A 24,810-nucleotide genomic window follows, 5' to 3' on the forward strand; every position below is an offset into this window, starting at 1 on the left:
CTGGTAAGGCCTGGCCCTCAGCCCTCCTTCTCTTCCCTGCAGTGGGTGGGCAGCCAGGCTCCCTGATGGGCCATGGCAACCTCTGCCAGGCCTCTCAGGCATTTACTTAAAACATCAGATCAGCTTTGTGCATGCTGACAGGGCCTGGGCCCAGTGCCCAGCCCCCTGGGGAAGCACTGCTTTCCCACAGCTGGGGGCTGGGGCACGGAGGGCAGGCCGGCCAGCCTGGGGATGGGACTCAGAAGTGCAGCAGAGGCCAGATACGGGTCCTGTCGAGGCTTTACCAACAGAGCGAGGGAAGACATGGCCATTTTCTCTAGCCCGTTCAGTTTCCCTCTCAAGACCGCCTCTGGCGGAGCCAAAAGCCTTTCACAGGGTGCCCCCAGGTGGTCTCCTGGGGGAATCACCCATTCCATAGATGAACAATGACTGCTGGTTCCAGCCCGATGGCTGACCTGCGAGCCTGGCGGCATCTTTGTGGTGACCAAACAGGCTCAGAAAGGGGGATGACTAGCCTCAGCTCAAAGTGACAGAGGCAGCTTTTGAGCAAGGCCTTTGCTGGTCCAAAGTCTGCAGCTGGGAGACTTACGGCATTTGGGGGCAGATGGCGGACCTTAGCTAGGGAAGCTGCCCCGCCTGGGGAAGGTGAGAAGCCACAGAGGAGCAAGGGTAAACCAGTCTTGTGTGGCAGCCCTGCCAGCAGGCCAGCCTGCAGGATTTCAAAGTGGTGCCTCCTATCCTGCCTGGACCTGAGGGTGCTTGAAGCCTGGTCTTTTCCAGGTACCCCGGATCAGGGTGGTGTGAGCCAAAGCCTTGGGCTGAGGAGCTGGCTCAGGGTAGAGACAGTACAAGGCCTTGGTTTCATCTGATTTCCTGCACTGCCTCCCACACCGAGCCAGCTGGAGAGCTACAAAGACCAGTGTGAAGCTGCTCCTTCCCTGGCTAGGTGCTGTAATTTTGACCCCAATGTGCACTGGCCTCTGGCCCTCTAGTATACAAGGGGGTGGCCAGGAGCCCTGTGCTGGTCTGCGCAGGCGGACAGTGGCTCCCACCCCCGGAAGGCCTCGGGTGCGTCCTGGCTCTTCCCTGAGCCGTGTCCTTGACACTAAAGGCTTCTCCAATCGGCATGTCCCTGGGGGCTGGCCATGTTGCCGTCTTCCTGTTCGGATCCCCTCCAGCGCAGGAGCAGGCTCATCAGTGTTCAGCACGGCCTCTGGCACTGGACACTGAGCTGGGATGGTCAGGGCAGCCTCCGGGACGGGCCTTCCCCAGGCACCGATGTCTGCTTTCTTCCCTGGGACCACCCATCACTGCTGGCACCCTACCCACGGGACACTGCCTACTCTACAACATCCCTCAGACTGTCCAAGCAATGATCGCATTTCCCCCAAGGCTGGTTTCACCCCATACTTACATCTCTGACTCACAAAGTTCTTCCCAATGACCCTGAAATCTTTCCCTTAGAGTTTCTACCCACTGGACCTTGTTAAGCTCAAGAGACCCACAAACAAGTCCAACCCTTCCCCAAGGGCAACTGTGGAAGAATTCAAATTCATCATTCCACTCCTAACATCACTGCCCGTAGCTGCCAGCAGAAGGTGCTGTGACCTTTGCACCCAAGGCCCTCTCAGACCACACTCTAGTTTGTGATGTGCCCCAAAGTATGGTAAACAGAATAGACAGCATCAGACATGTCGTTAGAAATCGAAAAGTTTCCTTCTGTAACTTGGGAATCACACATGTGCAGGCAGGATGACAGCTGCGGGCTGACAGCACCTGGGCCGGGACAGCCCATGGGAGTAAGAAACTGGCATATACCCAGTGAGTGACTTCAGGGCTGGAGCCCCCTACCCTCGTGGTGCCTGGCTCCTCCAAGTGAGCATTCGCTCGTCATCAGCCCTCAACTGGCATTTCCAGACTGGCTGCCAACTAGGGGTACCCTTGAAAACAGGCGGAAACCAAAGAATCAAGTCCAAAAGGGAGGTTAAACAACTGAGACAGCTCTGACCTGATTTACGGCAGCAGCTGTTACTTACTGCTCCTGAGAGGCCAAAGCCTCTGAGGTTCTGTACGATCCTTAGCAAGGGGATACTCCTAACAGTTACACACTGAGCCCAGCCCTTTCTGCAGGAGCTTGTATTTTCTTCAAGAGCTAATATTCAGTAACTGCGGCCATCCACCGAGCATTTACTATGTGCCAGGCATAGTGCTAGTGCTGACATATACAACTTCAATTAATCCTCATGCATCCGTGAGAAAGAGCAGCTAGGTTTGGAGGTGAGGAAACTTGTACCCACAGTTAAGCAGTTAAGTAGGGGAGGGCAGGATTCGATCACGGCCTTCTAAGGCCGTGCAAGGTCCTGGGGCTCCGTGCTCTCAGCTTTGTTAGGAGACCAGAAATTTTATTGATGTTCTGGCCCCTGGACCTCTGTTCCAAGTTCATCATTCCTCTTGGGTCTCCACCTCAGAGTGGTACTGGGATTCTCAAACACAGAGTCCTCCACACATGAGGGGGTTGCTTTATTATTAAATGCTGTTGTCCCCAAGGAAGGGAAACTCTCCATCTCCACCCAAAAACAGAATCTTCCTGGAGGAGAAACAATACCTTTCTAACTACTTCAAACTTCAATCTCCAAGCTCAGTTGCCTTCCATCACAGCTCTGTTTGTTTCTTCTTTTTTGCTAATAAAACAGTTAAGGCAACTCTGTCCATTTTGTTTTATTTGTTAAATTGCTAAAAAGTCATTGGGGAAAAACATTAACAAAAATGAAATAGACAGATTTAAATATCAGTGAAATCCACTTTTCATTCCTATATTGTTATGTGCCTAAAACGACCATCTCAGGGTAAGCCACCTGGGACCCCTGAGCTGTATGGGAAACATCGCTCACAGCACCAGCTTCGCCGGGCCGCATGGGTGCGCCCCGGCAGGAACCCTGGTTGGTGGGAGGGGAGCAGAGCGAAGAGTTACAAGTACAGATGGAGCCAATGCCCAAGGGCTGCTCTCATTTGACAGTGAACATGAAGAGAGGGAGCCACGTACTGGTGAGCATGCACAACATGCCTTCTGCAGTTTGCGGGGAGGCTGCACGGGACGCACGCCTCCAAGTTCAGCTTCCTTGCCCCTGGGTATGTTCAGATCCCCCACACTGGCTTGTGCCCTGGTAAGAGAGCACAGGTAATGCAAAGCAGAGCCCATCACCATGCCAGGACCACCACAAGGACAAGGACAGACAAACCAACCAGAAATGTCACTTTTAAGGGGAAGGAAAAGAAGCAAAGCAGAAGGAAACCCAGGAAGATGAAGGGAGGGGAGCGTCCCTTTGTTCTCCATCAGCTGGTGGCTTTCGGTCCCCCAGAGTCAGACTTCCTCAGCTGGTCTTCTTTCTTCTCCCTCTTCTTTTTTTGTGAAGAGTTCCAATATAATTCCTATGTTGTTCATGTATTCAACTCGATATAAAACTCAAATATTAAAATCAAGTCAGTGTGCAGAGGGCTGGGAGGAGAGTAAGTCCAGTATTGCCTTATAACTAAATTTAAGCTTGTTCTGACCCCTAATTCGTCCTCCCAGAAGGTTTATGTGGAGGGAAGGTGGGGAGTCTGTGAAGCCCACCAGCAAAGGGTATAAATATGAACAAAAACTCAGAACGCTCTCTGAGGCACAGCCTGCAAAATGAGGAAATGGAAGCTCTGTTCAGGAAGGTGGGAAGAGACTAAAATTTCACACGAGGTCAGTGAGGTGGCAGATGCAGTTAGTATGACACGGGGGCTCTCGAAGGCACACTTGCGGGGAGAGAAGGGGTTAAAGCTTCAAGTAGAAACAAAATGGATCTTAAATACTGATAAGTATTTGCTTTAGGTGCTTCTGCGGGTTTAAAAAAATATTTTGTCCCATTTCTCTCAGTGAATTTTAAGAACAGAACTGGCATCATGTCGAAACCAGAGTTGTGGTTCAATCTGACCTGACCTCCGTGGCATTGTGGAAATGCTCACCTTAGCCGGGACACTTGAAGTTCCACTGCACATGCGGCTTCACAAGGACCTGAGGGGACAATCACCTTGACTGTATTGAGTTACACACCCCAAGGTGTATGCCCATGGTGCCCAGGAGTCACCAAGACCAATACCACAGGGTGCAGATGAGGCAGATTTTTCTTAAAAGAGTGTAAATGGACAGTCTGGTTCTGAGTGGTGTAATACTGGGATGCCACGGAGGTGAGCAACTGGGTTACTTTCTAAACAAATCATCTCTGATGCCTGCCTACTTGGGGAAGAAGGAATCAGCAAGTAACAGCGAGTGTGGGGAGGCCACAGGACAAAGGGAAAGACTACAGCTGACATTCTGGACTTCCAGGCCTCCAGATACTTTATATTTCAATAGGAACTGAGTTTGGAGGCACTGTCCATGCACAGATACAATGTCATAAACAAGTTTCAGCAAAGCTGCTGACCTTCTAGGCTAGCTTTCTCTTCCTGCGCATCACCTAACCTAACGGTCTGCCAAAGGCCTGGTAACAGCCCCAGGGCAGGGAGTCTGGAAAGCCAAGGGCTGAGCTCTGAGTAACTGGACACCACACAAGTAGGCACATGGGAGCTTCTTCATCTAAGGGAGCACACGGAGCAGTTTCTGGAACATAAAACCCTCCCCGTCAGCTGGCCCTGCCTGGGCTTGGCACCAGGGGTCTTTCCCACCAAGAGCACATTGTGAAAGCTAATGGCTTAGGGGACAGGATTCAACATGATGCAACAGGAGAAAACCCACTTATCAGGCAGACTGCTAAGAGCTGGCTGAAAGCCAGGCCTTGGGGCCAGCGGCAGCAGGCTTGTGCTTAGGAAACACTAACGAGAAAAAGGAGAGTGTGGGGATAGAAAATGCAATGTTTTGAAATGTAACTCCTAAAGGCAAAACAAAAATCTTCTTTCCACTGACGAGAAATCACCAAGAATACACACTTACGTGGAGCTTATTCCAACATCTCCTATGTCCATGCCACGGTTTAGAGATTGGTAACTTTTAACTCTCTGTACCAACCAAAGAAATGCTCTAGTTAGTTACACTTCATCTCAGAAATGATGTGAAAAACCCAAGCCTTACTTGGGTGACACGTGAATAAGGCAATAACAAAGGAGAAGCTGCTCCTGCCGCCAGCCAAGCATCAGAGGCCAAGCGCCCGACATTCAATCCTGTCACTTGTCAACAGGCAGGCAGAAAAACACATGTCACAACACAGGCAAAAATCATTTCCAGAAGAACTGTTCTTGGGATTCCCTTCCAGGACCAATTTCCACATTCTACAAACATGGAGGAGTATGCACAATGTGCTCTGGAGGTCAAAGAAGCCCATAAGGAAAAGATGCTGTTTACTGATGATTCAAGGATTTCTCAGGATACTGGCATCTTGGAATTCCCTACCAGCCCCCTAGTGACACCAGAGAAAGGGATCCAGAAATATTTTGGGTAGATTTCCCTGGGCACCTGAGCTTTATAAAAGAAACAGAAAATGAGCAAGGTTTTAGGGCTTAAAAAAAATCCACATATGCTAACAAAAACAAAGAGAAAAGAAAGAGCAGCCAATAAATGGAAAAGGCAGGCTCTGAGGAGCATGTTTTAAGAAAAGGAAAAAGAGAACAAATGTGGTTTTGGCAACTTGCAACCAAATATGATTGTCAGAAAATTCCCAAATCAGACAGCAAAATGTATTCAGAGACACAGAGGGTGCACTCCAAGACCAATGGATACTAGGTCACTGCATAAACATTGTTTCATGATGATCCTGGCATACAGACGTGGTACAAAAGTCCTTGTTGGGAAACTTTCCTCAGTCAGAAAGGGCAGAATGGGGCCAGGCACAGGCATTACCACACAGGAGTTCTCACAGGTCCTCTGGTTTTAGAAGGGGAGGAACAGCTTTCAGAGGCTCCTTTAACCCCGCCAACACCTGAAGCGTGTGACTCTGAAGCCTCCACTTGTGCATCTTACACACACTTTTCTTTTTCTAACTCCAAGAAGGCCGCATAAAGACTTATGGGGACTCTTCAGTTTCCTTAGGAAAGTTCTGACATTAGTCTGCTCCCTAAAACCTTGATCTAGTTACCAGCAAAGCAGAAAAGGGGGCAAAGCCTCTTCTAAGTCACAGCCGACCACTTTACCTGCACCAGGACGGAGACTGCTCCCTTTTTGTAAACAGAGGTGGCTATATAATATATATTTATATACTTACATATAATTTTTTTTCTTAATGGAGATTTGATCCCAGCCTGGAATGGGTGAGGTTGGGAGCTGGGCTTTTGGTTTGGGAGTAATTGCGTCCTTTGTTTTCCCAATTCTTAGTCCAAATGCTTGCACACTGGAAAATTAAAAGCCACAGAAAGGGAAAGGGGTTTAGAACACATTATCTCTTTGCTCGCACAAAGTACAAGGCGTTTGTTTTTGGATAGTACTTCACATTCTGTTTCTTGTCCATGAGTCCTCCAAATATGATGAGCTCACCCCTGCCTTGTACCACTGTATGCAAGCTGGTTTCAGGAGGCCCAACCACAGAACTGCTATTAAATACTTTCCACTTGACCCGCCCCTTCTCCTTGGTGTCTTTAATGTCCAGCACATACATCTGCATGGGCTTGCAGTTCATACTCTGGTACAAAGGTTTGCCAACATTTAGGGACTGCGGAGGGTGGTGGCCCAGGCGGCGGGCAATGGGGGGTAAGGAATGTCCGTCTCCCTGGGCAGGCCCTGGGCGGGAAATGGGTACTGTTTCCCCAGTGCTCAGGTTCTGGCTCCCAGGGGAGCCTGGAGAAGACCCCAGGGGAGGACTTAGTGCTGCAGAGGCTGAAGGGCCTTTGGATGATATTGCTTTGATGGCTTCTAGGCTCCGCCGCAGCGCACCTGGGGAGACAGCTCCTGCAAGGGCACTGGCCACATGTGGTGGGGTATGCACACCATTCGTCTGCTCAGGAGGGTGTCTCATACTTCCCCCAACTGTTCTGTTGTCCACGCCATCCATATGATTGCTACTGGGAGCAGGTTTCAGATCCCAATTCAGATCTATGGATCCTAATCTCAGATCTTTCTGATCTGGTAGTGACCCTCGTCGGGGGGCCAAAGAGAGTCCGACTTTCAGGTCGTATCCTTCGGTGGTAGATGGAGTGCTAGGAGATAAGGCCTGTACCGGGCTGTCCAAGGAAGAGCCACCTACAGCTGCTGTTCCTGGAGATAAACTCCCACCATTGAGGATGGGGGAGCCATCTCCTCTTGCTGGGGAAAGGCTCCCTTCTCGAGAACTTGAGGGGGTCTGCCTTTGAGCTCTGGGCCTCAGGGTTCCCCAGCGACCATTGACGCAAGGAGCTTCATCCACACTCCGCACGGGAGACTGAGAGCGGTACTCTCGGGTTTCAGGAACCAGGGCTGGAGCAGTGGCACTGATAGGTGATGGGCGAGAGTTCAAGCTGGGGCTGAGTGGGGCTCTCCCACTAGGAGCCTGGCTGAAGACCACCACACACTGCCCCACCTGGAAGACAAAAGACCTGAGGCTCAGTTCTGATCATTCATTTAACCAAACACTTTGCCATGAGCATCTGGGATGTGCCAGGCATTTTGTAGGTATTTGAGATACAGAGATAAAAAAAAAAATGGAATCTGCAGAAAGATAAATACCGTATGACTTCACTTATTTGTGGAACATAAGAACAAAGCAAAACAGAAGGAACAAAACAGCATTAGACTCACAGACACTGAGAAGTGACTAGTGGTTACCAAGTGGGAGAGGAGTGGGCAAGGGTAGGAGGAAAGGGGGACTGACTGTTGAACCACTGTGATGTACATTTGATAAAAGACAATAAAATTTAGGCCAGAAGAAGAAAGATGGACATGGCAGCCATTTGCTGGTAATGTTACATGTGCTTTCATTAGAGTTATGTCTGTTGAATAAGGGTACAGTGGATGGAGCTATCAGTTTTTGTTTGGGGTACCCTGGGGAGAGTTTCATAGACAAAGAGATGTTTAAAGCTGGGACCTAAAGGGTGAGTAGAGCCCACATACATTTTCCCATCTAGTGGTCACATATGTGAGCAATGCCCACGGAGCTATGGTTGATGCCCATTTCTTCTGTGAAGGTGTTTTCCAGGGAAGGCAGTACAGCACGGAGAAGACAAGCAATGACTCTATAGCATCTTACTACGCTGATGGACAGTGACTGCAATCGGGGGGTGAGGACTTGATCATACAGGTGAATCCTGAAACCACAATGTTGTGGATGTGAAATCTTCATAAGATTGTATATCAATGATACCTTAATTTTAAAAAAAAGGTGTTTTCCTATTTCTACACAAATTTGCATGGAAATCTTACACATTAATTTGGCTTTACAATTTAGGACCTCTCCTCTTGCTGGCCTGTTGTTTCTCTGCTTACCCGGCAAGCTGGGTGGCACCACAGTTCTGGGGCCCCGTGATCTTCATTTTCTACCTTGAGTGGCTGCCAGGCCCAGGGACCCGAATGCATGTGCAACAACCAAGCATCCTTGAATAGCTGTAAGAGAAGGACCCACAGCAGGACTCAGGTGTTGTACACATTACAACACACACACACACAGAGCAGGAATCTCCAGGCTGTTCTATCTGGTCTAGAGAGCATGTGGGCTCTTCAGAAAAAACAGTAAAACTTTTGGTTATGGTTCATTCATTCACATGAAGTTGTTCTTGTGACCCATTAATCATCTTAAGTGGTTTTCAATTTTGCCTGTGGTTTTGTGTATGTGTGTACTGAGGGGCAGAGGAGAAAGGTTAGGTAATACATATCCATGACTTTCTGAATGTGCAAATTCCACGTGAACTCTGGCAGTTATCCACCTGCTTTTCTGTCCCACCCCTCCTTGAAAAAAATGATAGCATCCAATCTGACAGCCTAAAGAGGAAGGGGGAGTAGGAGGAATACAGACATGAATATTCAAGAAACAAATGTCTCTGATTAAAAGCATGCCTACCCCCTCAAAAAAGAACAGAGTAGAAGGCTAGAAAATACAAAAGCTATATACCCAAAGTGAAAGGGTGTTCTCTAAACCCTTTCCATGGAAAATGCCACAGAAATGGTCTTGTGCATTCTTACAAGATGAGATGGGAAGCAAGCTCTGAGCACTAGCAGCACGTGCGTGGGAAAGCCACACCAGTAACACTCACGGCGTTGGGACCGCCACACCCTCCGAGGATTAAGATAGTTCCATCATCTATGACAATCTAGGAAGAAGAAGGAATATAAAATAAACTGACAAAGGCAAAGGAATCTGACCTACGCTTTGGTGGCATATGAAAATTGCCTACCCAGGTCCCAAATGAGAGTATTCTAGTTAACATAAGCTCTCCAGTCTCCCCAAATCACGTCAATTCTGATCCTTGTGAACAAGTTCCTGATGATTAACCTGAATGGATATATTCTTTGTTGATCAAATATTAATACAAGAAAAATATTTTATGTGCCAACCACATAAAATGCAGGGTTTCCTGAGAAAGGAAAGAGCAAGTAAATGCTTTGGGGAGAGGCATAATATAAAGCCACTAAGAATAAATATAACCCATTAGGAGTTGAAAAATAAATGCCAACAAAAAAGAATGACAAATTCTCTTTGGCTTATGCAAATTGGCATCTTACCTGGCTCCCTCCCCCCTCTTCCATCCTAACTGAAAGATACTATAGTGTTTGATGAATAGTTATTTTAATTCCTGAGCACCTGAGATTGGCCACCTCGAGGATGAGGACTGGGGCCAGAGATGTTCGGCTTGGACCATGCCCACTGCTCAAGGTCAAGGACCCAGACATCATTGCTCCTGTAAGGTAAGGACATGAGGATGAAGGACTCGGGAGCTCCCGGGCCTGCACAGCTGATTTTCATGAAGTTACAATCATATAGAAGATGCCAAGCAAGGTGCCATAGTCATAGTTAGCACTTAAACTATATTTTTCTTCCCCTCCTTCCCTGGAACCAATCTCAAGACCTTTGAACCTCTGTTCTTCCCACTGACCCATGAGGCCTTATTTTAATTATATCTAAGGCCATACAATACACTATTAACTAAATGAGAGTTAATTGGCAACAGCAAGAAATAACTACTGGTCTTTCAAAAGCAAAATACAGTGTTTCAAAAGCAAAAACCACAAGGAAGAGAAAAAGAATAACTCAAAAGGCAGCTCTATCATTGCCGGAGATGAAGGTTGATTGATTCTAGCTACAGAAAGTAATTTCTCCACGGCTAATGAGAGTTGCAGTTTCATCAAGGACAAATTGGCATCTACAGTCCTCAAGGGAACAGAATGGCAGCCCTGATTTATGGTCACCTCTCTGAGGTCATTTATTCACGTGCAGGAACACAGGAATAAGAACTCTTAATACCTTATGCCCTAAACCCTCTCATCTGGAGGGTAGCTCACTTAGTCTTTCCTTAACTGGTTTTAAACTGTTTTAAGACAAGAAGATGGAGAGTAATCTAAGAGAGAACAAGGTTGGGTCTGAATGGTTTTACTGCTACAGCTTTTCACTTCCATTTCGGAGCACAGGGGAAACGGCCACTACTGCTCCTGCCCAATCAGATGAACAGTGATTCAGTGGTTTGCTCTGCCTCTCGGCTCTGGCCTGAACTGGCCAGCTGTGGCCGGAGGAGGCGAGGACAGCAGGCAGGGAAAAGGTTTCACAGAGGCGTGCCAGGCCTGGCAGTTTCCCTGCCCCTACCCACCCCCCAAGCCGCCTCACTTGGAGAATGAACCATCACCGCCCATCCTATCACCCTCCCTCTCTCCTCTAACACCCGGAAGGGCAAGAGCCGGGCCAGCAAGGAGAGCCGGGGAAAGCACTCTGCTTCCTAGAAGGCAGTGTTCGGTAGGCACGGGAGACACAGCCAGGGTGGAGGCTCCATCAGAATCTGACCCCACTGAACAGAAACCACATGCCAAACAAAGAGAGATTCTATACAGTTCTGATTTTATGGAGCAAGTATTTCAGTGTTCTGGTTTATGACTAGGGGATCAAAAACTGGAACGCTAGGATCAGACACCTAGCTGGATTAATTAGAACCATGTTCAGGAATACGGACCTGCCTAGTTCACTTTTCTGACTCTGTTATTACCAGGAGTACTTACCTCCAGGTCAACAGGGAGCAAAACAAATATACTTACATTTGCCGGGACCCTAAAGAGCCACCAAAGACAATCATTTTATCGTCTATCACGCAGGAAGAATGGCCGGCCATGGGAGGTGGTCCATGGGTCGTCACAATGCAGTTCCACCTAATATACAAAGACAGCAAGGAGGAAGCCAAGAAGTCTGCATCCGGCCGTGTTTAAGGTGGACACTAGGCAGGCATTCACTTAAAATGACAGTCCTCTCACTTGCAGTAGGGATACTATTAGGATAATAAACGGAGAGTGGCCTTAGGTACTTATGCCTTTCCTATAAGCCTGCTAAAGTTGTGTTCACTTCCAAATTCTCAGTGTACAGCCCGGAGGTAGAATGGAGAAAGGAGAAGCCAGTGACAAGACATTCCCTGGCTGCGTCAGCCTGGTTTGCTGAAGGAGCACCACTTCCACTTCTCCCCACACTCCTGACCAGCCGCAGCACCTAGAGCCTGTACCAAGTAGTCCACTACGAGGAACAGGGGTTGCTGTCACCTTAGAAAGGCATGGCTGGAAAACAACAGGAGTCATCTTGGGTGGACAGCAGGGAGTCAGGGATCATCTTGATCCACAGCACCCCTGGGGGAGTAGCAGCCAAAGCTGAAGAGCTCCCTGTTCTTCAGCTGGTTCATTCATTTTTCTAGGAAGAGATTTTACAAAGCCCTGATTTGAAGGAGCAAGTTTTTCAACGTACTGATCTGTGACTAGGGGACCGAAAAACTGGAATGCTAGGGTGAGACAACTAATTGGATTAATTAGAACTCCACTTTTCCTCTTTGGAATAAAGGTTCTTAAGTTCTGGTTTTAAGGGGGTCCTGTAAACCTTCTGAAATTGTAGGCAAATTTTGTGTAAATTTTTTTCTTCTGAGATGAGAATCCATACTCTCATAAAATATTCAGAGATTACTGGACACAAAAAAACTAAGGAATCCACTCATTTAAAGTCTTTTATTCCAGATTGAATGGATTTTATCTTCGTGGCTTACCAGTTTTTAGAGGGTGAGTACGTGTGTATTTCATCAAAGAATCTCTCTGGTTGGTGCAGAGGGTAAGGGCTTGGCCGCGTCCAGCCGCCGAACAGCACCAGCAAGTCCTTGTACACCACCAGAGTCGCTCCAGCTTTGGGGGAAGGATAAGACCCTAGGAGAAGTCAATAACATCATGATTAGGATTTAGTGTCTCACAACAAGCAATTGGTGTGGTGTCTATAGACCACCTTTCCCTGAAGGTGGACATGGGAAACAGGACTATAAAGCATAAGGTAAAGAGGGAGCCAGAACTGGGTTTGCAGGTCTGAGAGAAAACCACCACCGATTTATACATTTTTAACAAATAAGGAAGTTAACTTACTTTGCTCACCTGAAATCAGAGATGAGATTACCTATCTCCTAAGGCTATTTGGGGTATTAATACATACATTCAGACAGGTGGTTGCCATAGGGGAGGGAGTAGGGGAATGAGTGAAGAGGGGAAAATTTAAAAACAAAAACAAAAACAGCCAAAGTATCTAGCATGGTCTAAGGCACACAGCAGGTGTTTAATAAATGTTGACATTCCTGCCATCCCTTCAATAAACTTAACAGAGATAACAAAGGGAAGAATGAATGTAAGGGATCCAAGGAGGAATGCAGAGAGATCCAGGAGGAATGGGTACACTTTAAAGTAACTGCTGTTACCAAACATAGACACAGAAAAGGAGGAAGAACACAGTGTTTGTTCTGTGAGTCAAATGTCAGCATAACAACCCGTAAGTCTGCAGCCATGGGCGTCACTAGCACAAATGGGCGCAGACTTTCAAGGCCCAATATGAAGGCATTCCAATGAAAGCACAGGCTTTATCCCAAAAGTGGCTATGAAGGCCCTCGAGGCTGGGCCTCTGAGTTATGCTGACCAAATTTTAAAACAACAAAAATTTGACTTGTCTCAATATTCAGGTGCTAATTAATATCATAATGTTAAAATTTAAAAATAATTTTTTTGTTGTTAAAACTGCAAGATCCATCTTTCAAAGGAAATATGAAGCAGAAGGAATCCCAACAGTGTATTTACCTGATGGGGGCTGAAGTGCTCCAATTTAGGCACACAATTTGGACTCCCCCTTCAGCAAGGGTTACGGGAACATGATCGGAAAAGCCCTGCTCAGACTGCTTTAATGGTATGGATTACAAAGTCTTAAGGTTAAAGAAGTGGAGCAGGGGAGTGTCTTCCTTGGAATGGAACTTAGGAGTAACTTAACATGATTTATTGAGACGGTACCAGTCTCAATAACCTCAGAATATGGAGTGAGCATCTAAAACACTATGTGGCATCAGTTATTTTGAATACCTTCCCAAGAGAAGAGACATCAATCCAGATGGGATCTGACGACAGCAGTGAGTCTTCTCTAGGAAAAAGTTCTCCTGTCAATCAGTAGCACTGAGACACAGGCTGAGGTATCCCAGGAGTTCTTGCTATTCTCACATACCCTATAGGAATCATGACTTAGGGGGCTACTTACAATGTGTTGGCCTTCATAAAGTCTTGTGATTTCTGGTTAAAACTTTTGCTTTCCTAGGAGGAAATTATACCTCCTATACCAATTAGAAAACCTAACTGATATGATGGTCTTACTTAAAATGCTTGTGTTACCCAAAAATGATTTAATTTCTGAAATACCAAAGCTTCAAGTTCTTGTCCTCAATCTTGGAACTCTTAGGTACTGTGAAACAGTTGGAAAAAGCCAGTAAAATATGTAACACATTTTGGCAGAGTAGTAACTTCAAAACTTTCCGGATTGATATTTAGATTTGAATTTGAGATGCTGGAAATCCTGGTTTTAAAAATCAAGGGTACACCAGGAATTCCCCCTCTAGGAATTTACCCTAAGAATGCAGCAGCCCAGTTTGAAAAAGACAGATGCACCCCTATGTTTATCACAGCACTATTTACAATAGCCAAGAAATGGAAGCAACCTAAACGTCCATCAGTAGATGAATGGATAAAGAAGATGTGGTACTTATACACAATGGAATATTAATCATCCATAAGAAGAAAACAAATCCTACCATTTGCAACAACATGGATGGAGCTAGAGGGTATTATGTTCAGTGAAATAAGCCAGGTGGAGAAAAATAAGTACCAAATGATTTCACTCATATGTAGAGTATAAGAACAAAGAAAAAACTAAGGAACAAAACAGCAGCAGAATCACAGAACCCAAGAATGGACTAACAGTTACCAAAGGGAAAGGAACTGGGAAGGATGGGTGGGAAGGGAGGGATAAGGGGGGTAAAAGAAAGGGGGCATTACGATTAGCATGTATAATGTGGGGAGGGGCACGGGGAGGGCTGTGCAACACAGAGAAGACAAGTAGTGATTCCACAGCATCTTACTACGCCGATGGACAGTGACTGTAATGGGGCTTGTGGGGGGGACTTGGTGAAGGGAGGAGCCTAGTAAACATAATGTTCGTCATGTAATTGTAGATTAATGATACAAAAAAAAAAAAAAAAAAAAATCAAGGGTACAAAGTGAAACAGCAGACCTAGGGTCCCCAAAACAGTAAAACACAGAAATAAACAAAACAGAATTTTTAATGTAAATTGGGCATTTGTATCAAAAAATTTAAGTGCATATGCTTTGAATTAGCAATTTCATTTCTAAGGATTAATCTACTGAGACAGCCAGGCAAAAGGAAAAAGGAAATAGATAGAAGGATGCTCATTTGCAGTGTTTAAATAGATCAAGGAATATCATATAAAAAATACTATGTGGCAATTAAATCTTATGTGGCTCTTTGTTTCAGAACAATACCCATGCTCTATGAAGTGAAAACTGCAAGTAATGAGTGACAAAACATGGAGTAAAATAGCTAATGGTTGGGTGCTATGCCCCAGGCACTGTTCTAAGTGTTTTACCTGTAATTAATTGATTAATCCTTATGAAAAGTCTAGGAGATAGGCACTACAGTAATCTCACTGTATGGATAAAGAAACTTGAGGCACAGAGTGGTTAACTTTCCCAAGGTCACACATCCAGTTAGTGGCAGAAAAGGACAAATTGATGCCACTTAATCTATTTTCTATCTGTGTTTATTACACAAAAAGAAAGTCTAGATGGTCAGTAACAGCTGATCTCTGAATTTTAAAATTACAGATGATTCCCATTTTTCTTTATAAAGAACTTTCTACATTGGCTGAAATTTGCATAAAATAATACTTGCTTATTGTTACTGGGAAAAAACAAAGCTATTTCAGTCATTAAAAATGGGAAATACAGTATCAATGCAACTCTCTTTTCCATTAACTAATTTAATCATTCCCAAAACTCCTAGTTTTATTCTAATTTTATAGATGAGAATACTGAGGCACAGCCTCACCTAAACTCACTCCACTTGATGAAGGCCTCTGTGAGAGGCTATTTAGAGTACAGATTTACAACCCCTTATTCAAAATTCCAAAATCCTCAAGAGTTCTGAAATCGTTTTCTTTTTTCAAAACTCATTTGGCAACAAAACTTGACCTAAAATGATGAGGTTATGTATAATCTTTATTTAATCTGCTTAGTGTTGAGTATTCGTATGTGTTGCTGTAGAAATAGTACTGAATTTAATTATAGGATGTACTCCAGACTCCATAAGAATATAAAGGCACATGCATCATATTCCTATTCTAAAATCTGAAAAATTCTGAGTTCCAAAACACAATTAGCACCAAGGATTTAACACAAGAACTATGGCTTAAGACCACAGGCTCTGAAGTCAGCCTGCCCAGGGGTCAGATTCCAGCCCTCCCACATAACCAGTTGTGAAACTCAACCCAGTTACCAGATGTCTCTCTGCTTCAGGTTCTGTATCTATAAAATGGAGTAACAATAGCACCTGCCTCATACAGTGGCTGTGATGATTATATGTGTTAAATCATGTAATGCATTCAGAACAGTGCCTAATATTGTTGTACTATTTTTAAAGCAAATTAATATGAAGTTAATAGCAGATCAATTAGCCACAGACATCTGACAGTACTGTTATCTACATGGCACAAAGTTTCTGAGAACAGAACTGAACTGGTGGACATATCTAAATACTAGTATATGGTTACCGTATTCCTGGCAGAGTAATTATTTAGCTCAAAAAAGCACAATAGTAAGAAAATTACAGCTGACAATACGTGACATGAAAGGAAGTCATCCCAAGTCCCAGGAAGGTAAACGAAACACATCGAATGTGATCTGGAAACCAAAATAATGGCTAACAGATAAGACTAGTTTGGGTTTGTTCTTTCATGTATACTATGCATATCTTATAATAGCTTTTGAAACAAATTATCAATATTTTTTGAGGCAAGGCAAACCTACCAGTTCTGGGTTAAAAAGATTACAAAGGCAGTATAAGAATACATATATCTTAAGGGAAGAAACTATTCCGAGAGTAAAAAGTATTGGTAAACATGATGATAGATAAAATCAAACCTGAGGAAAGCCTGCATTTTAGACCTGTGCTGTTCAACAGTCACTACTTAGCCACAGGTCACTAGTGCCTACTGAATGAGAAAGTACAGAGAATGGAACATTTCGTCATTACGGGAAGTTCTGCTGGACAGTATACTACTTTAGACAAAGGATTTTAACTTTATAGATTGTGTGCCTATGTTCAGAGGTATGGGGAAGCTGGCAGGGGTGTTTGGACTACTGTTTAAAAGAATTATAATTACTCCTACTTATAACTGCTACTGCTACTACTACTGATAATGACTAATATTTATTTAGCATTTATTATATACTAGGCACCTTTCTAAGTGCTTTGCATTTATTAACTAATTTAATCCTTCCAAAAACTCCTAGTTTTATTCCCATTTTATAGATGAGAATACTGAGGCACAGCTCATTTAAATAACTGCCAAAGGTCAAAGAACTAATAAGTGGCAGAGCCAGGACTCCAATCCCCTTAGTGTGGAACTCATTCTCTTAACTGTTACACTGAATTGCTCTTCATGCATACAGATACATTCCTACTGAGTAGTTGCCACAAACAAGCCAGACATCTTAAAAGGTCTGAGTGTTTCAAAGCTGAAAAGCTCTTTCCAAAGTCTTAATTAATTAGGTAAGCACAGACCTAGAGTAGACAGATAAGTAAATTGAACAGAAGGCTATTCTTAGGACCTCTTTTTCTCCACAAGACTTTCTCCTCAGAGTCTACCACTAACAGGATCCTTTACTTGTTCTCCAAGGAAAGGCAAGATGAGACCAGTGCCAATGATACATCAATTCTTAAGTAAGTGTTTTCCAAAATGACTTCTCAAAAATCTTGACCTTTTAGAAAGCCAAAATCTTTCTCTCTACTTCTTATCCCAAGGAGTGGAAGAACTCCCTTATCCAACATTTCCAAGGCCTGTTTTATGTCACAAAGAGAAGCTTTAACTTCAGCATCTTAAGTATTTCCACAATTAAATAGGGTCATACTAGAAGTTAAATCAATTGTGCTCCTCTACCTCAATTTGTAAGGAAATTGGGGAAAAAATTACCGTGGAAAGGTAAGATGAGCCCAGTGAAGCAGTGGTGAGGGTCGGCACAGAATAACATAATAATATCCTCCAGATAGTACAGAAACTAAAGGTCAAAGATACTGGTATCAAATGTTCTATGACCTAACAAGGTATATAATGTTTGCATTATTTGTTAAAAATGGGTACTTTAAAATTATTTTTACTTTAAGAATCAATGTAGTTCAACTATACTTAAAAAGAGTAAGAATTCTCAAACTATTCAAATTCAGTTAGACAATATCCATCATATCATTGAAAAGTTTTCACAAATGCCTAGGGTGCCTAACTGGTTTTCTTGGTTTCACTGGAGATGGCTGGTAATTGTAGGTCTGCTTTGGTTATGTAGCTGTATTCCTATTATGTTAATGTGTGTGCACAATTTAATTAGTAGTTTAAAACCTATACATGCTTATGTTACTCTACAAGAGGATATGTCAAAGAAATAATCAATCTTCCCATGTTTTCTTCCACCTGCTACTTCTATAGCTTTTCTTCTTCCTTCCTAATTACAATGCTTAAGTAGAATTCGTGCCTTATATAGAAATTACCGAGTATCATAATTCTTCCAAGTGGTAAAGATACCTCAAGACAAATGCTGGGCATAGAAGCCACAGGGCATAAATCTGCAAAGAAGTAAAAAGCTAACCTTTTCAAACAATATGACTTCTCTCTCACTTACCAACTTTACATTTCCCTGTATGGCCCCGGAAGATGACTGGTTAGCCAGAGACGGGTAAGATTCCTCAAGGGAGGAACAACCTAAGACAGGCACAGTTGCAGGGGGGCCATCAGGTGAGAAATTGGTGATCAACAGAGGTGAGGCTTAGAACCTCACCCCCCTGTTTTGAGAGAAATCTTCTGCATCTGTGGATGTTTTGTTGCCCTTGTCTAGCTTGGATTAATACTTAGTCTATAGGCACACACCTGATCATCTACATTTGCCTTCTTATAGCACTAAACTATGTTTTCTACCTTTATCTTGCATCTACCTACCACTTCAGCATTTTATTAAAAATAATAATAATAATAATAATAATAAGGGAGAAATGTGGGATTCACATATAAATCAAGTATAAAAATCAAACAAATATTCATATTTGACCTGATTGTTTATAGTTCATAATGAGTGATCAAAACCGAAAGTTTCTGTGATGACTGCCCTTGCACTGTTCACCATGTAAGAACTTATTCACTATGTAAGAATTTGTTCACCATGTAAGAACTTGTTCGTTATGCTTCAGAAGATTGGAGACTGTTGAGAATTAGGCTTGGGGTTGATTAATGATTGTGCATTGAGTCTCCTATACAGAATTTTATTGTTGTTAACAACCATTTGATCAATAAATATGAGAGATGCCCTCTCAAAAAAAAATTAAAAAAAAAAAAAAAAAGTTAAAGACAATGTGGATCCTGGACCAGAAAAGGGGGCATTAATGAGAGAACTGGCAAACTCAAATACAGTCTGTAGATAACAGCATTTCATCAGTGTTAATTTCCTGCTTCTCATGAGGGCACTACAAGTATGTTAAATGTTAACATTAGGGAAAGCCAGGTGAAGGATATATGGGAATCTTTGAATTATTTTCTTATCTTTTCCTCTACATCTAAAATTATTTAAAAATAAAACTTTTCTTTTTAAAGAGATCCATAAAAAAAAAAAAAAACATCACTCCGACACTTCAAAATTACAATTTTATTTGTCAATTATAGCTCAATACTGATGTTAGTAAAACTGAATTGCCCACAAGTGAGCCACATAGATATTTTCTTACTGCAGTTCTTGTTCTTCTATTAGAAAGAACGAAGCAGCATTTCAACAGAGTTGTTCACTTTTTTTAGGTTTGCTACCATATTTTAAAATCCAGTATTTATGCATAGCTTCATTATTTATATTGGCATGGAAATATAATTTAAAACTGCTGTGAAATAAGCATGTGCTTCACACTAAGCATCTTCAGATTAAGCCACTGTAAATATAAGAAATCAAGGTGGTTAGTAAATTAGTGGGCAGTATATTAGAAAACTGGTGGGTACTACTCTCCATTTGATCCCAAGTTTGAGACTTAAAGTTAGTTTTTCTTAGAACTATAATGCATTACTAATAGAACAAATGGTGATGGTAGTTAAAAATGTATAGGAAAAAAAAACAGAAATAGTGTTTCTGCATTGCAATCCTGGGAGGAATAAGGAATGAAAAGATACATGATGTGAATGTGGAGCCATCATGCTAGACTTTATCGTAGCATGAAGTTATTTTGGGGAAGAAGAGGAACTTTCTAGAAATTCCATGCCCTGAATAGGAAGCTAAAGAATGCCTCCAGTCTAGCTCCATTGGAATGTTCTTATTAAATTATGCTGAGCTGTGAATGAATTATTAAAAGGATTCCATAATTTCAGGGATGCAAAAAAAAAGAGTAAGAAAAAGAATCAATATTGTGAAGCCTTTGTAAAGAGTCCCTAACATGTTTCATATTGTGGATTTGTTTAAATCAGAGGGTCTTTAACTCTCCTCCCAGTTATCTTAATGCAAGATCCTCAAATCTAAGTTAAATTTATCGTGAGGTCAGAGACTGCAGGGGTCAACGAACTTTGGCAATTTCTGTATCTTAAGGAATAAATGGTTTCTTTAGCCAAGTGGAGTTCTGGAAAGCAAGTAAGAAGTCTTTACTGGAATTCTACTAAAACCCATTCAAATCAAATAACTTTATCCACTGTGTCAAAATTCCAGAAGAGCAAGCTACTTATAAAGAGTACTTATAAACTTCCTAAGGAAAAAAAATACATGACCATATATTATTAGTCAAGATTAATGCTAACATTTATATGGACTAGTCCTAGATAAAATGTCAGGTCCTAAACTTTTAAGAATTACACCTATATATATGCAACTCATCCCATAAAACAGCTAGAATATAACATAGTTGTTAAATAATGTTTCCTGAAACATACCCACCACCACATTGGAGACTAACCGATTCACTGGAAATCTTATACAACACAGGGTACTCTGACAACAGCAGGCATTCCGGAGTTAAAGAACCCATGAACATCACGGTGACATATGATGAGATAAATACCATTCTCTCCAGAAAACTTACGGTGGTTTTATACTCAATTAGGCCATTCCTTGGCCTGCCTACAAAATAATGAGCTTACTGGACTTCCAGACACAGTCTAAATATTGTTGTACCAAAAAAAGTAGAGGAAGAAAGGGTATTACTCTTATGTAGGTCCCTCAATCAAGCACGTCAGGACCAAATGCACCAAGAGCAAACTTGGACAGGTATATTACTCGAGCCTATTCCCCCAGAACCAATGGTTTTCCTCATTGGCTTCATTCCCCAAACACACCAAAGGCCTACTAATCGCAGAGCAGATATGACTAATGGAACAAATCTCAAAACAGGGTACAAGCCAAAAGCCAGCTGTGGGAAACTGGATAATCAGATAGGCACCCTATACATAGAACTAACATGCCCTAAAATTGATTAGTTCATGTGTTTCCCAAGGTTCCTATGAAATTAGAAAATTTCGCATATGCTAGACAGTAGTAGAATTACAAAGCATTCTTTACTTTTGCAAAGAAGGTAAAGCAGTGAAGCAGTTACAAATTCTGGTTTGGTTTAGGTATCACTTTCCCACAGAATAGTTTCTATTCACACAGAACCTAGTACTAGAATAACAGTTCAAATGTTTGACAGAAGATAAAACAAGCACCTGTTTTATTTAAGTGGGATGTCTGTATTTTATGCATGACTAAAAAAATTACTTTGATATCTCTATACTATGATTATTTATTAATATTATTAGTTTATTATGAAGGTATTATAAATAATAGTTACCAATCCCCTAGAATTGTAGTTCTCAAACTTTAGCTGCATTCAAAGTAGCTGGAGGATGTGCTACAACACAGAGACTGTTGGGCCCCACTTCTGGGTTTCCATGGGTGAGGTCAGAGAGGCTGCATTTCTAACAAGTTTCCAGGTGATGCTGATGTTTGGGGAACAGACTTTGAGAGCCACGTTGTAGAGAGTTAAATAATTCTTGGGTGGGCCTGTTAGACAATGCTCCACTATGGCATTAAAAGGGCATGCAGTCATCCTTGTGCCTTATTTCCAAGTTCAGATGATTTTTCTTAACACTGAATCTATCCAGACTTTTGTCCGTGCATATACTCTGTATATGACTATACATATCCTATACAAGGAACCCTGAATTTTGGTAGTAGAATAATAAGGACAAGGGTCCAAAGTGGGTTCTCCTTGACAAATGCTTTGCTTAAGGTGGTGCTAAAAGGAACTACTTTAACACTTTCAATATAAAAACATTTCTGTGGTCTTCTTCATCTACAGGTCACTGAACTTATACCCTGCAAATTAAATGAAAGGGAAAACAATCATTCTGCCTACTGTCTTTCAGGAAAATCACTTTAAGACTTATTTACAGCAATGAAAGTGACTTGTTATTAGTTCTCCATGACTCTGAACATAGAAAGATCTAAAACTAGAAATTAGGGACTTTTAAGAGGTAGAGTTTGGAAACCAGAAAACAATGTGCATGAAAAATTTAACAGTGGGGCTCACTAACATGCCCATGAATCCAGAAGGAAAGCACTGGACAACATCTCCACTTTGTAATGGAATTTCAGAATGTTCTGGTGTGTGAATTCCTTTTTAAAGGGGATTTGGTTTAAACTGTTTCTTAACTGGCAACCAAAAAATTTTCCCTGAAAGCTTCCCAATTATTTTACTTTGTGGTAATGATGTCAAAGGGGACATTAAAGAATGAGTAACAGTACTGAGGTTTCCAGTCATATTCTCCATTTCACACTGACAGCTCTTCACATGCACTTAACTTTCCCAGGGCAGGTCTAGAGAAATGCACTCACAGCTCCACAGGCAGTACACTCGTCCTTCCCACATAAAACTGGCCTTGAGGGCAAGATAAGACCTGATAGACCAGATTAACCAACAACCCTACCTCACAGTTTCTTTTGTGTGGGTACTTTTTTGTGGTCGTGGAGTGTGTATGGTGTGTATGGTGAGTGGGCGCGATGAATTTTGCTGACAGAACTCAAGCTGGGTCTTGGGAAGCTGACCGAGCCTTTGGCTTGATAGAGCTGTCATTATGGGAGTGTGTGAAGTGACTGACCTTGATAGCAAGAGTTCAGAGGTCAGGCAAAGAATAATTTGGAGAGGCATTTCCCAGAACACCACATTAACATCTCAATCAGAAAATCTAGAGGGCACAAGAGGACAGGCTGGCACTTAACTTAGGAGACAAGAGACTAAAGAAAAACTACTGGAGTTATAATTTAACTGCTTATGTCTCTATAAACTGTTTTGATTTTACAAGTAATACTTTATAAAGGAAGTAAGAAATGCATGCTTCATGGTTTACAGTTTGAGGAATGGGGAGACAAAAGGAAAATTGGGAACACTTCACAGTTCCTGAGTATAAAGTCTGCTTTAGGCTGTGAACACTGTGAAGACAAACAGCTGTTCTGAAAGGTCTCCAGAGTATGCAGCTGAGGACCACAGACAGGGATTCTATCTGGAACAGACATCAGTTTCTCTTCTGATGATAAAAATATTTCCAACTTAACATCAATGTATTCAATAATTATTATAATAAGTCTTTGTATTTATATAGATACCCGTACAAAAATTAAAAATATAATGCTTATCTTAAAGAAAGAAAACAGGAAGCAAATATAATTACACTTTGGCAGTCACTATAGAACCCTTGAATATCTGCTCTCCTAGATTTGGTTCTAGTCAACTGTGCTCTTTAAACTCAGCCTAAAATAGGGATTTAAGTTGGTCACAAACACAGTACTGGGCACAAAATTCTTCTGCAGAGGCATGGCATTCTTCAGGACCTCTGCCAGCCTATCCCTTCCCAGCTGGGATGAACACCCTCCACGGGAGGGGACATCCTTTGTCTACCTCAGTCAGAGCACTCAGCCCACAGTGCTGAAAATCTTGTTACATTTACAGTCTTCCAATAAGAGTGTACCATCCTAGGGGGCAGGAACTATTTCTTATGACAATGTTCGCTGAACTGAACCCAACCAGTTACAGATACCTCATGGGTTGGGATTAACTGGCTCCAATTAATGGCAACCTACCCTGGAGGCATCAGTGTGCCTTTGGGGCAGGAGCGTAGAAGCCCAAACACTTCTCTGGGTGGCCTTCCATGGTCCATTTTTTTCCTCCAATTTTGTTCCTCAGCAGCAACACAACCAGGAAGTTACTGACTGATATCAAAACAACTCACTGATATTAGACAGAGCTTGTCTGTACCTTGGGCTTCAGGGCATACATTTTTATTATTACAATTATATCCATGTCTTAAAAACATCACTCCTTGGGTCATTTTACAGACTATCCAAAATAAGAGGAACTTTTGTTAATGGGCATGACAAGCTTTTAGATTCTGTGTAACTATACATCCCACAGGCATGAACAAAAAGAATTTTCCTACTGGCATTGTTTTCACTTCTAAACAAACCCACATGAAAGACCACTTGAATAGGGCAGCACTTACTAGCTAAAAATTAACAACATAAAAACTAGTCAGTTCCTTGTTACCATTTCAAGTAGTTTTTAGATTCAGTTTTTCAGTGATGAGAGGAGGTCCAGAGTCTCAGTTTAATCCGGTAATTTGTTAACTGAAGCTCTAATGGGGGCATGGGGAGGTACTCTTAAAGGGGCTGTGTTCAGAAGTGAAAACAATGTTGCTAGTCATAAGGTTTCTGGCCTGGTGTCAAAAGTAGAAAATCTTAGGTGGAAAAGAGTCAAACTGAAATATGGTATAATCTTATTTATTCTCTCCCCTGGAGGATCAAAGTTTACCCAGATTTGCACCATGCAAATGTTCTCAATCTTCTCCAGCAGGAGAGAATGTGTACCCACCTTAGAAAAGCATGTATCCTGGAAAAAATCCCAGAATCTGAACTTTATAACAAACAGGAAGGATTCCTTCCTTCCCTAGGGGAACCCACTGGCTCTGCTCTCATTCACATCTCCCGAGACCATCACAGATCCAGGTTGTTCCAGGATTGCAAAGGGCTAGAGGAGACAAGGAGAAATCACCAACTCATAAAGAAGATTAACCAGGAATGGGTCC

The 24,810-nt window shown here is 42.7% G+C and overlaps 1 protein-coding gene across 2 annotated transcripts in view; it reads right to left on the bottom strand.

Annotated features, from left to right (window-relative positions):
• Window positions 1–2,702: 2,702 nt before the first annotated feature.
• Window positions 2,703–24,810, bottom strand: part of FBXO42 (F-box protein 42) — a 94,471-nt gene continuing 72,363 nt past the window's right edge. For both annotated transcript variants that reach the window (XM_036914372.2, XM_036914374.2), the window contains 6 exons: window positions 12,145–12,298; window positions 11,162–11,272; window positions 9,723–9,819; window positions 9,175–9,231; window positions 8,411–8,527; window positions 2,703–7,508 (listed from right to left, as the gene is read on the bottom strand). In XM_036914372.2, the coding sequence (XP_036770267.2) occupies window positions 6,393–7,508; window positions 8,411–8,527; window positions 9,175–9,231; window positions 9,723–9,819; window positions 11,162–11,272; window positions 12,145–12,298 (1,652 nt within the window). In that variant the 3' untranslated portion in view covers window positions 2,703–6,392. The remainder of the gene's footprint in view (window positions 7,509–8,410; window positions 8,528–9,174; window positions 9,232–9,722; window positions 9,820–11,161; window positions 11,273–12,144; window positions 12,299–24,810) is intronic.

The sequence above is a fragment of the Manis pentadactyla genome, chromosome 4, assembly GCF_030020395.1.
Source record: "Manis pentadactyla isolate mManPen7 chromosome 4, mManPen7.hap1, whole genome shotgun sequence".
NCBI classification, from domain to species: Eukaryota; Metazoa; Chordata; class Mammalia; order Pholidota; family Manidae; genus Manis; species Manis pentadactyla.